Here is a 15,094-nt window from a genome sequence, read left to right as displayed (position 1 = left end):
TGAGAAGACCCACTTCCGGTTGGCCCTGCTCCAGGGGCAGGAACCATGTCACACCGTCCCTTCTGCAGCCATTCCAGACCTGGTATCTCCTCTTTTCTGTTTCAATTCAACAGTGTGAACGTTGATTATGAGTGTGGTTATTAAGCGCTTAACTTGCTGGATGCGCACTGGAAGGTGAAATAAAACCAGCATGAATAAACCAACTTTGATTCCTCCATTTATTAGCAAATTTGTCCAGGAAGAAGAAGTAGTGACCTCATGGACAGCAGAGACAAAGGTTGCAGATACTTTTTTTTTTTTTTTTTTTTTTTGGTTTTTCGAGACAGGGTTTCTCTGTGTAGCCCTGGCTGTCCTGGAACTCACTCACTGTAGACCAGGCTGGCCTCAAACTCAGAAATTCACCTGCCTCTGCCTCCCAAGTGCTGGGATTAAAGGCATGAGCCACCACTGCCCAGCAACACTTTCTTAACAGAAGTGGATCCCACTTTAGATTTACTAATATCCATGATCTTATGTAGGAAGTCCATATCCAAAGCCAAACTAGAATTGTTCCAAAGACCCTTTAAGTAAGACTGACTTTTAGATCAGTCATGTTCAAAGGTAATAGATTCCAAGGGGGTTACACAGACCAACTGAATGCAGAGCCACCAGTGAATGGCATTGCACTGAGAGCCTGATCTTTTTTTTAGTTTTTCAAGACAGGATTTCTCTGTAGCCCTGGCTGTCCTGGAACTTACTCTGTAGACCAGGCTGGCCTCGAACTCAGAAATCCGCCTGCCTCTGCCTCCCAAGTGCTGGGATTAAAGGCGTGTGCCACCACCACCCAGCGAGAGCCTGATCTTAACATTTTGAATTTGATTTCCCATAAATAGAACTGTTTCCTCTAAAGCTGTAAGCCTGTCCTGAAGTTCCCTGTCAATATTCTCCTGTTGTAAGTACTACTGACACATTTTTGGGCAATTGTTCTACATGATATGCTATGTGAATCTCTTTAACCAAGGATGTAGTGGATATAGCAAACCTAGAAATCACACCTATTAAAGCTGTGATCCCCAATATCAAGGCTGCAACAAATCTTTTCGATCTCTTGAGAGCCAAAGTAGCCCTATGCAAAGCCTCTATACCAGGGTTGGAGAACCACAAGCCAGTAACATTAACAAGCAATAAAACATATAGAGGTTGTCTAAGTATAACATAGACATCTTTGGATAAAGATCCTATACAGTTGGATAAAACAGTCGGTGTATCTAGTATGATAGGAGCTATGAACTGATGGCATGAGCTTCAGGTTTCCCCTTGTTCCTTGATGCAGTGCAGAGAAAGAAGCCTCAACACATGCTAACACAGGGGCTGGGGTTTGCTTATTGGCACCTCAAGAGAGCAAAAGAGTTACCTTATTGTAGCAGAAACAGCCTAAACAAATCTGGCTAAGACGGGTAATCTCTCCTAAGACAATGTGGCTGCATCACAGGAAAGGCCCAGCCTGGAGGATACCAGGCACTGGCTATCTCTTCTGGCAAGGAAGGCTTTTCATATACATCATTCAGCTGAATCTTATAATCATGCTCTGGACTACTGACAAATCAATCCATGAGCTTAAAAGCTGTTACATTATAAGGGGAAGTAATGTACAGTTTTAGCCTTAAAGCCACATCTAAACCATAGAGGATATCTTTCCTTAGGAACTCTTTCCCAAACAGATTCTTAATCCTCAGCCGCTGACAAGGAGAAAGCTTAGTGGGAAGTGGATAATTTCCTGTATAGTAATGAGTGGCATTATAAAGCTTTGGCAGGAACAGTTTTAAAAACCATACATCCCTCTTTATCTTGATGGGCACCATCACCTCTTGTCTGGACTGGCAGAGAGGGAGAATCAGCAATCAGTGTATGTTCTTGAAGAGAAAGCACCCCTGCACAGACATCCCAATCGAAAATCAAACTGGCAAACAGTCAGACTGACCCAAGTAAGTAAAATTATCATTTGTCTTTCTAGTTAAAAACTAGATTCCCCTCCAAGCATGTTGGTATTGTAAGCCGTGATCTTAGTAAGTCCATAACGCCAGGATTTAGGATGAAATACTAGCAGCAGGTAAATAAGCTCAATAAACAGCTGAAGGCTGAGCCATACCAACAGGAAGAGACAAGCAAAAAAGTTAAGGACATCCTACCTTGCATGCCAAAAGCAAAAGCATAGCCAAAAACATATTCTGGGCAGTGGAGGGCAGGTGATTAGCTGCCACACGGGCTTCCAATTTTTGGGTCAAAGATATGACCCCAAGATGGAATGCTGCCATCACTCATAGATGCTGCACGAGGAGTGGGTCTCTCCTGAGGAGTGGGTCTTTCCCCACCAGCCAGCAGGAGATCATTGACAACTTCCAGGACCTCCTTTGTTTTATCCAGAGAGTCAGGGATTTCTGTCTGCATCATTTTGGATGACTGCTCACAAAACTTAGTCTTCACAGGAAGTAGAGCCATCTGTCTCTTCCCTCTCTGGTGTTGCCTCCTGGTCTTAAAAGGAGCAGGCATAGCCCAGGGTCTGCTGAGTTTATTGGGGACCCAGACTAGGTTTTGGCATCTTTGGGAAAAACACAAGCATAGCCTCACAAGATGTCAAAAGGACATGCTGACCTCTCCATTCTTATGTTAGTAAGTCTCCCCATCTTAACATAGGCAGGGTGTCTCTGACCTTACACCCAATGGTGTGCCATAGGGCTTAGGCCTTTGAATCTCTGTTGAGATAATTAAAAAGGGCATGATTCAAAATGTGATGTGGAGAATAGTATTAAAAATCTCCTTCCTGCAATTTTCTAAGCTGAGATTTTAGCATCTGATGAGATCTCTCAACAACTGCCTATCCTTTCGGATTACAGGGAATTCCCGCAGTAGGAGTAATAGAGAAGGTACCACAACTGCCTTAAGGCTCTGCCTGTATAAGCAGGAGTACATTATCTGTCTTTATATACAGAGGAATTCCAAGGTAAGAAAAGCAGTAAAGCCTATGTTGTATCACATCCTTAACAGCCTCTCCTGTCCTGGCAGAAGTCATAATGACATGGGAACCGGTATCCACACAGACATGAACATATGTAAGTCTTCCAAAGGAAGGGACATAAGCCACAGCCATTTGCCAATGAGCCAGTTTAGGCCTCAGGGATGCATTCCCATGGGTAAAGGAGCATGACACTTGGGGACAAGCTGGACATTATTTTACAATCTGCTTTGCAGCTTCCCAGGATATCTCAGCACCTGGGAATTTTGATGATGTAAAGTGTGAGAAGCTTGGGCCTGTTGTACAGGATCTACAACTACAGGAGTAACTCTTTGTGTCAGGGAATCAGTATTCTGACTTCCTTCTGATGAGGGACCAGGGAGATTAGTATGTTGACCGTATATAAGACATAAAATAAGGAAATCTCCGATTTTGGACCAAGTCTTGCAAGTGTTGTAGTAACACATTAATCTGACTTTTATCTACATTAATTATAGCTGTTTCAACATTCACAAACAGCCTAACCACATATTATGAATCTACATAAACATTAGTAGGGAAGTTTTCACTCACTTCAAAAACCCAGATTACAGCTGCTACCTTAGCCTTTTGAGCTGACTTAAGGTCAACCCTTTTGGAAAGGACTTTCCATTTTTAACTATAGCTGCTAAACCATTAGCAGACCGGTCTATAAAGATCAAGTCCGTCTGATCAGTAGGATTTGTTCTATAAGAAATTCAATCTTGACCAGGCTATGGTGGCGCATGCCTTTAATCCCAGCACTTGGGAGGCAGAGGTAGGCAGATTTCTGAGTTCGAGGCCAGCCTGGTCTACAGAGTGAGTTCCAGGACAGCCAGGGCTACACAGAGAAACCATGTCTCGAAAAAAAAAAAAAAAAAAAAAAAAAAAAAAAAAAGAAAAAGAAAAGAAAAAAAAAAAGAAAAATACAATCTTTTGAGTCGTTAGAAAATAAAGTAATAGATGTTTAAGCAAATGAAAAGGAAGCTCTATGTAACTTGCTATACTACTTTGTCACTCTTCTGAGACCACCATCTTCCCACTAATATCATATAACCATCTACCTGAGCCTTGTTTCTAACTGTTCCTTTCTTCTTAGCTAGGTTTTGGTCATCTATTAATCACATCTCTTTCCTTACTGACTCTTAACATCTTCCTGACTGACTCATTAGTGCAGCTAACTGTTCTTTCAGGTCCATGGAGCCCATCACACAATTCATACGGAATCCTTATATTTTGCACAGTTGAGAAATCCTGTAAAGAACAGTTCTTACACTGATTTATATATTCTTGAACTCATGTTTTCAGAGTTCTTGTCCACAGCCTTAAGAGCTGTCCTGAAGGTCACAGCGTTGCCATTTTGCTGAGGAACTTCAGACACACTGTTGCTTCCCAGAATCCTGCTGTTTCAGATTGTCATGGAGTCATTAACCTTGGCAGAGGGTGGGGGGACACTCCCCTAAAGAGGCATGAAGTAAAGTATGTACATCATCATGTAAAGAAGCCTTATGCCTACACAACAGTCAGCACTTGAGAAGACCCACTTCCGGTTGGCCCTGCTCCAGGGGCAGGAACCATGTCACACCGTCCCTTCTGCAGTCAGTCCAGACCTGGCATAATAGGATATCATCCATATAGTGAAATACATATCAGGCCAGTTTTGTCCAATAAGGTGAATTCTTGGTAGGTATTGTATACCTCCTATTGGAGGCTAGCAAAGTACTTTTCATTGGAAGTGAGATCGGTGCCTGCTTATGACAGTAGGCACTGAAAACTCATATCATCAGCATAATGGAACATCAAAAAACTTTTAATTTTAAATCAGTAACTATAACACAGTAGTTCAGAGAGATGGGATGGCACCAAGGAATAAAGACAAGCATTAGCAGCACAGAGATCATGTGAAAGTCTCCATTGAACAGACTTTGGAGAAGTACAGAAGACAGGATTATTCCAGGCGCTAAATAATGCTCTGTATGGTCTGTCTGAAGTCACTCCTGGATTACCTGAGGTAGCTAAGTTTGTTCCCATTCATTGACCACTGATCTCCCCTATCAGGGGGATCTTCTATCCAAGAAAGTTTGGGCGGATATTTCTCATGGCCCTAAGGACAAAGGACACTCAGATACAGAAGTGTCACTACTCCATTGAGATAGGAGGTCTCCACCCCAGGGGAGAAAGTTAAGGGTGACATAACAGGATGAAAAATGGCAACTTGATTTTGGAAAGCTATCACTTTTGTCACTAACTCACTGAAAGTCTAAAACTGGATTAAATGTGCCAAATGGAAGGCCAGGATTATTTAGCTATAATAGAAACGCCAGCTGTTGTGTCTCTAATGCCCTTCATGGGGATTCAGTCATACAAACACCAATTGAGTCTATTGTGCTCTGAGGAACCAAGTTCTTGGCTTAGCAACCATTATCAAGGGTCTGCGGGGTTGTGTACAGCATAACAACCAATTTTGTTAATTTGGAATTTCTTGGAGCAGCTGGGAATAAACTGTAATCTGGCTAGTGTAATGTGAACCAGTGGGATCTAGAGGAAAGAGCTCTCTGGGCAAGCCAAACTCCTTCCATAGTTCAGTATGATTTCTCTAAAGTCAAGTCCAACACTCACTGGAAGGGATTCTCACAACCTGTGGTGTGCCTCTTTACCTCTTCTACTACACCTAATTTGTTATCTTCAACTATAGATAAATCTAATCTAGAATTACTTTTGGTAATTAAACCTCTTAATGTTTTAGGTTTGGGATGGAGCTGGGTGGCGTGCGGCAGAGGCACCACAAGCTGTGGAAACTGATTCCAGACTGTGGTGCTCTCACTGAGGCAGCCCAGGGGTGGGGGGGACCGGCACCACAGGCTGGGAATCAAAGAGGGTCTGCTTGTATCATCCAGCCACCCTTTGCACTCAATCTTGTGTTACCCCAAACTGGATTGCCTTTGATATCACCTTGAGATGGACACTGACTGGCCCAGTGCAACCATTTTCCCATCAGGGCCTATTTTAGGAAGGGGTTTACCACACTGACGTTATCGGTAAGTTTTGTTTACACTGTTTTGGAAATGACCTCTTTTTCCACATTTGAAACGCAGAGGGCTACAAGGCTGCTACAGTGTCTCAGCCTGCAGCCCCTCTGTGCTGAGGCTTTGGTGAGTTTTTATCCTATCAGTATATCACGAAAAAGATCAGCAAATACACAGTGAAGAAGAGGGTTTTTTTTTTTTTGTTTTAGTTTTCAAGATGGTTTCTTTGTGTAGCCTTGGCTGTCCTACAACCAGTTCTATAGACCAGGCTGGCCTCAAACTCACAGAGATCAGCCTGCCTCTGCCTCCAGAGTACTGGGATTAAAAATCTACAGGACCACTGCCAAGCAAAGAGTGTTTTTTTGTTTGTTTTGCAGTCAGAATTTGCCTTTTTGTGAGCTAATGAAAGGTAAAGTGACAGTAACATCTTTATTATCTGTCTGGTTTTCCATAGTTTGCTGTGTGGGTGACCAACATGATCTATAAAGGGCTCTGCAGACTTCTGACAGTGGAAAGGGACCCTGAGAAGTATTAGGATCAGGAACTTTGTAGCCATTGTAGTAGCCGAGGGCTCGAGAGCTGCTGAGCCTGGCTTCCAACTTTTCCTTGTCTGATTAATTGATCATAAGTAGCATTGTGTGTGTGTGTGTGTGTGTGTGTGTGTGTGTGTGTGTGGTGTGTGCGTGAGCGCGGCCCTGGGTTGTAAGCAACAATGGACAGGCATTTGCTCACTCACTCCCGAAGCCATTATTAACCAGTGGTAACAACTTGTTTCTATAAGGGTTTGGCAATCAAAAGGTATCACTTACATGTATTTGCAATAACACCATTACTCATCTAGTAAAATGGTGTGAACCTCATTCTATGTAACAAGCTTTGTGAGATCTTTAGGTAGCGAATGGAGCCCTTCATGGGCAGGGCTTGGTCCTACTCTAGACTGGAAATGCAGGCATGAGTTCTCCTGCCTGAAAAGCTTCCTTTAGGCCTCTTCATGGGTGTTGGCAAAAGCAGTGGAGATGAGAAAGATTCAATAGGAGACATTCCTGGGACATCTCTTTTTCTTCTGGAAAGCTGTATGGCTACCCCAACCTGGTCCCAAAGGATCAAATGTTTTAGTTGAATTGGTTGTACAGAGCAATGTAACTGGTCACTACTTCCTTCCCAAGACTCCTGAATCACAAGAGTGTCCTATGGTTAGGGTACCATAGATAATATAGCTTATAGTTTATAAATCTGTCTTAATGATATTTTTGCTCCAATCCCTTTAAGTAAAGTTTCCAATTGCTCTGCATACCTGTGAGCTTCAGGGGACAGAATTCCCCACAGTAAGAGCAGTCTGAGAGCCAAAGAGAAGAAGACTTAGGCAACAGGCTTTTGGGAAAGCCTGCTTGCTCTTTGTTACTAGTTGAGAAGTGGAGCCTCACTGAGCAATACAGAGAGACAGAAAAAGAGTAAGCATGGGTGTGTATGTGCTCTGCTCCTGGGACCTACCTACCAATCTAGCCAATCTGAGACTATTTCCCTTGTCCTTGGAGCCTCTCCACCCTGCGGGTAGATAAGGAAGGAGCTTTGGAGAGATTCCATTTGTTCTTTGTCTGTTTTGGGGACCAAAATGTCCAAAATTAAAAATGCTTCTTTCCTAGGGCTCTCTGGATGCTCATGTGAGTTTAGACCAATCAATCACACTGGAGGCACAAACTTCATCACTAACACAGTAGGGAGTCAGGTATGGGAGCACATATCCACCTGTAATCCCAGCACTCAGGAGTAGGAGGCAGATGGGATCTCTGTGAGTTTGAGGCCAGTCTGGTCTATAGAGAGACTTCCAGGACAGCCTCCTCCTTCTCTTCCTCCTCCTCCTCCTCCTCCTCCTCCTCCTCCTCCTCCTCCTCCTCCTCACGTAATAAGGAACAAAAATGGAGCAACTCCTGTTGGAGTGAGTGGACAAATGCGCAGCTGTGGCGTCTCCACCTCTCCTGGTGTCTTCTGTTGGACTCAGAGGTCTTTGCTCTTTATTTACTGAACAGCACAGAAAAATGGCCCACAAAGGAAATGAAGGATACTTTTGTTTTGTTTTGTTTTGTAGACAGGGTTTCTCTGTGCAGCCCTGACTATCTTGGAACTCACTCTGTAATCCAGGCTGGCTTCAAACTCAGAGTTTGTCTCTGTCTCCCAAGTGCTGGGGTTAAAGGCGCATGCCACCATGCAGCTCTTAAGGGATACTTTTCTACAGAGATTTTTTTGCTAAAGAAGGTTGTATAAGGAAGAAGGTATGTCATTGCACCAGGACAGTGCTCGAAACTTTGCAGAGACATTGGCTGCTTCCAGCAAAGAACCACAACACACATGCATTATTCTGGGTTAGGGCATGGAAGTGTATAACTTAAAAGTAAAGCTCTGCATTTAGCTTGGGTCATAAAAGCTGACTGCATAGGGAATCCAAGGCAGGTAAGGTTGGTTACATTTTTCTCATAAAGGTAGGTTAAACTTACAAGGCTGAGTACACAGTAGGCAGCAGATCGAGTACCCAGTCTTTACTGACCTCAAGGCACATTAACCTCCCTCCTAGGTCTAGAAAAAGTTCAGTCTCTGAATGAAAGAGGTATTTTCAGGAAAAGGTTATCAGCACACTGAGAGCTCACTTCCCTTCACTAAGCCTCAGGAGCCTTAGGCAACGTGCCTGCCTCACACTGTCTGCTACAGAAAAGAAATGAGCTTCGTCACACGAAGCCTGATGGAACAAGATCTTGACAAGCAGTAACTATTAATGAACAGTGCCCCTCTAGAGGAGAGGAAACCTGAGTTTAGAGAAGTCACACATAGACTGTGTGGAGCCAGCTACAGAAGCTAGGTCTCCTGGAAGAGACCTACAGCTTTTATAGCTACATTCCCTCTCCAGTCTACCTCTGTGCACTACTAGCTAGGGCCTCTGGAAACCCAGAGGGTCCCATGTCCCATCCCTACATAAGTTTGGAAGAGCATGAACCAAATAAGCAAATGAGCATACACATTGTTTATTTGTTTTTATGTATTTATCTATCCCCCTCCCCCAAAAGTTGCTTTGATCAAAGCTAGTAGTGACAAGCTGGCCTTTGAAAGATGCAGAGGTATTCTCCACCTAAAGAAACACAAGAAGATAAAGCAGACTTAGGAGTGAGCATGGTGTGGTCAGGGAATGGCAAGAGCACACTGTGAACCCAGAAAGGAAGGCCCTTCACATCCTCCCTGACCAAGCACCGCTCTTGATGCTTTTCAGATGGGTAAGCTATCCATGCCTGAGCAATGTCTCCTTCACCCAACAGGAAGTTCCCTAGGGGCAGGCAGTTTCTTTCATCACCGTCCTCACCACCACCGTCCTCAGCCACAGGCCAAGCATAGTGCCCGGTACCTATAAGCCTCCATATATAGTGCTTAGATACAAACAAGCACCGTTCTGCAGAGTTATGCTGGAGAAAGCAGAGCACCACAGAAGGGTCTCCAGAGGAGGAGGAGTGTGCTGTGAGCCTTGTTTGGAGAATTAGCCAGTGTAGGCTTGGAGGATGAGCTGGGAGGGCAGCAGCCCAGGTGCTGGGCAGGCAGGGCATGAACCAGACAGCAGGCGCAGGGATGGGAAGAGCGGGTGGATTCTGAAGCTATTTCAGAGAGAGACTAGACATGACTTGGCAACTAATTGGATTAGGCAAGAGATGGGGGTGGGGTGGGGTGAAGAAAGCCAAGTGTTTAGAATGACTCAGAGTTCAGCTTGCACATGATGAACAAGGAAGAGCCATCGACTAAGGCACAACAGGCTGGGGAGGAGACTTTGGATTGGTCCCGGGGTCACTGAATTGCAAGTTAAGGTCTGAACCAGAAATGACAGGCAGATCTTGGACTCTGTGTTCCCCTCTCAAGCCTCTGCAGACATTTTCTAGCAGCATTTCGGACCCATAAACACAAACTGGGGGTGGAGGGCAAAAGACAAGGGTTCAGTAACCATGGTTTCTGAAGCACCATAGAAAAACTGTCTCTAGGTCCTAGCTGATACAAATAAGCTATACTTGGTATTTTTTTCAGGGTTTTGAGGCTCCGTGAGGTGCTTTAAGTTAATCAGCTTTTGCTGGTTCCTTGATCCTGAAAGCTAAATGCGCATCCCCATTTTAGAGACAAGAAAATGAAGATGCCTAATGTTTAGTATAATTTAAATCATGCAGCTAAAATGAGAAATGGACTCAAAATAGCGCCTGCACACATGAGGGCCCAGCATATGTCTGTGCCAAACACCTGTCAGGTCTCACGGCTTTCCACTGGACACAGGTTGTGGAAAAGGCTGGGGGTGATCTTTTGGCACCCATGAGAGAGAATTTCAGATCACATTCTTTTTTCACTGTGGCACCTAGACCTCAAGACAGTTCAGTTCAACCTCGAAGTTAACAGAGTCTCTAATTGCACTCCTGCAGGTGACAACAGGGCTCAGACCCTCCGGATTCAGAAATTCCTGTACTCTTTTAGTTCCAAGGGTTCCTTCTACCTCCAAGCCCTTGAGAGGCTCAGAAGTATCAAGGCAGGTCCATGCTGACTCCTCCTGAGAAAGAGAAGAGACTACAGCAGAGGCAAGCCTGCTCAGAGCTCGCTTTTAGGTGCCTGGTAGGAAGAGGAAGGGCCTGAGCTAAAGGGTTAAGCAGCCACAAGAAGACAGAAGGACTGGTTTAGCAATCACCAGCAGAGCCTTCTAAAATATTTAAAGGACAGAAACATGCAACCAATGAACAACAAGCCAAGAACTGTCCCAAGACTTTAATTACCACCTCAGTGCTGACACTCCAAAATCTTTCTTTCCAGCTTCACCTCCCCTGAGCTGCAGACCCACATACCCAACAGCCTCCTGATCTTCCCTCCTTGCGTCTTTGTTCCAATCTCCTAGTACCTCCTGCTGCCAAGTCGTCCAAACCAAAGCCTTGGAGACCTCTCAGGGGCCTTCCCTTCCTCCCTCTGTCACCTGAATTAAACGAGTTCCTTCAGCTCTTCCTCCCAACAGCCTGTCACACCAGGCCACCCATCGTCCTTGAGAGGATTTCTAAGGCTTTGGAACTGCCCTTGCCTCACCCTCTCCCATTTCCATCTCTTTCAAGGCCCCATAGTTACAGCTCTGAAGGACAAATGTGACAAACTCCTTCACCAGCTCCCTTCCCTCAATACTCTTAGGAGGAAATCAGTCCCCTCAAAATGATATACAAGTCTCTTTGGGATTAAGCCCTTGCTTATATGTCTGGTCCCGTTTTCTTGTCTTCCTCATCATTAAAACCAGACTAATTTTAAAACTGCTCCCCAAGATATTGGACTTTCTTATTCTCTAAACACGCTCTCAGGTAATTCTGATACAAACACACCACTAAGAAAAACGTACTGTGGGATGCACTCTCCTGCTTGCTTCCTGGTCTTTGTGAGATTATTTCCTTAGCTGGAATACTGCTTTGTTCTTCCCCCAGCTCACACCTCCTGGTGGCTCTTCCTGCCCCACCCCTGGGCCGTCCTCCTGTACTATCCTAACACCTTAAACCACTCCTACTATTCTAACACCTTAAACCACTCCTACTATCCTAACACCTTAAACCACTCCTACTATCCTAACACCTTAAACCACTCCTACCGGTCTACAAAGCTGCGCTCCTCTCCCATTCAGGAGTATTTACTACAAGCCACACTTGACCCTAGCTCTCTTCACAGTTAAGTCTCGTGTAGGTACTGCTATGACCCCACTCTAACAGAACAGGAAACCGAGCTTCAGGTCTTTACAACAAATTTCTGTAGGCAAGCTGGCAGAGTAGGGATGTGCAGACCAATCTCTCTGGCTCATCAGCTCTGAAGCACTGAGTTCCATCAAGCAGGCTCCCCAACTGAACCAAACGGTACTTGACTTTTGCTACTCCAATACCAAGGCAGTGCTTGAGCACCCTGGGCCCGGAGGCAATGGAAAATTACAGGAACTGTGACTCCCACCAACGGCTGTAATCCTCCAGAAGTATCCAGTGGGTGGAAGGGAGGCAGCACTGCCTGAGCCTTTGCATGACTCCAAACAACCAGTTTTCCTTTCTTAGAACACCTGGGATGAGGAGGCGGGGATAAAAGCGACATTTCTTCTTCTATTGCAGACATTTTCTCCCAGCGCTCCCTTTCAGTGTTCTGCCCTGAACATAAGCCCAGGCAGCATGGCAAAGTGTCATGGCAGTGGCATCAAGTGTCGCCACCGAGCCACGCCCTATGCACCTGTGACTGCAGAGCTCCCTACATGCCTTGCTGCATCCCACCCTTCTTGTACCCTTTCCACGGGGCCTATTTCTCCCTTTCTTTGGTAAGGGAATTAAAGCCCTGAGCCCTTACATGATGTATCCAAGGGCATATAACATTTAAGTGGGCAGGGCTGGACTCTAGTCCAGGTAGGTCTGTCTGTCACTGCTTCTAGAGTATACACAACTCATCCCCAGAACTTATTAAGATGCAGATTAGATTACTGGGGCTAGGAGGATCTCTCCATCAGTATACTGTTTGCCATGCAAGCTAGACGACCTACTTGCACGGACCTTCAGTGCCTCTGGGGAGGCAGGGGCAGTGAAGATCCCTGGACTCTCTGGAGCTCACTGGCGAGATAATCTAGCTCAGTGAGTTCCCTGTTCAGTGAGAGACTGCCTCAAAAAATAAGTTGGGGAACAACTGAGGCAGCCACTCAACTGTCAACCTTTGGTTTCCAGATGCTCACCGGCCCCACACAGGTAAGCACACACACCCCTCTCACAATTTGGGGGTGGGATCTGTGCCATCTAAGCTCAGAGCAGGTCTCAGATGGAACCCAAATCTGTCCTTTAAACAAGCTCTCAGGTAATTCTGATACACACCAGCCACTAAAAATATGTACTATGGGAATGCTTTGCCAACCTGAGCTCCTGTGGAACACCAGCTTGTCACAGAAAAAAAAAAAAAAGAACAGACACAATACAAGACGGATGGGGTAGGGTGGTCCCTGGTTAAGAAAGTTTTTAGAAATATGACGCATCCTATGCCCTTCTGGGAGATTTACAGTGAACATTACCAGGCTGTATTAACAGAGCCCTTCCCAAGCTTGCTTAACCACAGCAGCCTCCTCTATTAACAGCACCCATTAACATCTCACAAACCCAGCAAGTGGGATGGAGTCTGGGAAGCACGGGTGTGATAGTTCTCCTTGGAGCCCACACTGGCCTCTACTCACTTCTGCCAAGTATGCAATAAATGGAATTCAAAGTTCTAGCCCTGGCCTCACCCTCACTTGCTATGTGTGACCTTTAACCCTCTCTGGGTCCCTCAGCTTTAAGTCAAAACAGTAAGTCCTGCATGCCTACAGGGTCTTGTATGGGCACCATGGGGACCCAACTGCTGTGTAGGGACCAACAGGTGACTCAGTGGGTAAATGCGCTTGCTGCCAGGTCCAAGAAGTTTGACCCCTAAGACCCACGTGATAGAGAAAAAAATAATTCCTGTGTATGTGCACATGTGTAGCCACCCTCCCACCACCACCCCTCCCCAACACACACACAAAGTAAATGTAAGAAATGCTGTATTAACTGCACAGGCCTCTAAATATCTTTTGGTTTGTGAGTATGGCCAATCAAAGCTTTGTAAGAACCATTTGATTTTGCCTTCCATTTTCCATACATGAGATTAATCTCTTTAAATTACTCTGTGATCAGGGCGATTATTTTGTCCAAATTATTTCGAAGTGAAGGACCTGCTTTGAAAAATTCTACAAAGTGATGTTACGCTTTACTGTATAGCACAGCATATGCTTACAAGAATCACATTGTTCTTCCTGGTAACTCTGTGAGGGGTGGACTCTACTCCCTGATCCAGTTTATAAGAGGAAACTAGCTCCGAAAAACCACTTGAAACTAGTGTGGCAAAGATTTTTAACTCAAAACTGCATTTGATCACCTCTCTATCACCTAGCTCTGGCCACAAAAATCACACTGCAATGATGTTCCTGGACGGCTCACGGCAGGCTAGAAAGGAAGAAGCATTCGCAGACAACCCAGGCTCTGACCGTGGCTCTGCTGCCTAACTGCCTGCTAACTTGGATAACCTCCGTATCTTCTCTGGGTTTCACTTCTCCTCCGTGTGAAATGACGCTGGACCACCGTGAGCAGTGTAATCTCACTTCTGGCACCTCCTACCACTGATTGCCCCAATTATTCTGTCGCAGTACGTAGTGCTGAGTGAGTCGGGAAACTTGTTTTTATCCTACACCCAGAAGGACTCCGAGGGAAACCGAGCTCTAAACGCCTCGTGAGCACAGAGGACTCCGCCCCACTGGAGACCAGAGAGTGTAACCTGGTCTGGTCCAGCCCGGATCTATTTAGTGCAAAAGCCCCAAAGCCAGGCTTGCGCAGCATAAACAACCCCTCGAGTGGTCCTAGTGACGTAAAACGAGCGCGACGGACTGGCCCTCTTGCTTCTTGCTCACGCAGGGTCTTGTTGAAGTGAACCTCTGCGTGGAAAGGGCGCGGATCAAGTGGGGATAAAGAGCCGAGGATGGAGAGCGGTACCGGATCTATAGACAAAGCCCATATGTTGACGCAGGGGCCACTACAACTCACCTGTCCGTCTGGATAGCTGGCCATGGCGGTTATGACGTCACAGATTTGTGGTAGGCGGAGCTTCCTGCTCACAATGCCTCTCCTGTTGGGTTTTTGGGGCGGGCCCGCTTGTGATTGAACCGATAGGCTGTCAATCTTCCGATCAACGAACGGAAGTTGGACGAAACAGGGGGTGGGCGAGTACCTAAAAGCGAGACTGGAGCCGTGGAGGGCAGGGTAGTAGTGTCCAGAAATGTGGCTGGCGGTGGTGGCTCGTTTTTGTTTTTCGTGTTTTGTTTTTTTTTCCTGGAGCCAACCTCCGGCCTGGTCAGACCTAATAGTCTAATGGGAGACTGGGTCTGTTGTTTCTACGGTGACCATATTATAACCTGGCAAGTGGGACGCGTGTTAGTTACATCACTTTCTGTGATCGGTTTACTTTTAACTCTCAGGCAGTTTCCATGGTTACTGGGAAC

At 45.6% G+C, this 15,094-nt stretch overlaps 1 protein-coding gene and 1 long non-coding RNA gene across 2 annotated transcripts in view; both read right to left on the bottom strand.

Moving 5' to 3' along the window:
• Pef1 (penta-EF-hand domain containing 1) overlaps window positions 1-14,810 on the bottom strand; it is a 24,817-nt gene extending 10,007 nt beyond the window's left edge. Inside the window, exon 1 of the mRNA XM_031378820.1 lies at window positions 14,640-14,810. Within this exon, the coding sequence (XP_031234680.1) occupies window positions 14,640-14,663 (24 nt within the window). The 5' untranslated portion in view covers window positions 14,664-14,810. The remainder of the gene's footprint in view (window positions 1-14,639) is intronic.
• LOC116096725 lies at window positions 9,035-12,337 on the bottom strand. Its single transcript, XR_004121087.1, has 2 exons — window positions 11,420-12,337; window positions 9,035-9,154 (listed from the first exon to the last, which is right to left on the bottom strand). It is a non-coding gene; the product is annotated as an uncharacterized LOC116096725 (long non-coding RNA).
• Window positions 14,811-15,094: the final 284 nt, after the last annotated feature.

The sequence above is a fragment of the Mastomys coucha genome, unplaced genomic scaffold, assembly GCF_008632895.1.
Source record: "Mastomys coucha isolate ucsf_1 unplaced genomic scaffold, UCSF_Mcou_1 pScaffold18, whole genome shotgun sequence".
NCBI classification, from domain to species: Eukaryota; Metazoa; Chordata; class Mammalia; order Rodentia; family Muridae; genus Mastomys; species Mastomys coucha.
The sequence above is the reverse complement of the archived record's forward strand: the minus strand, read 5'-3'. Positions and strand labels throughout refer to the sequence as shown.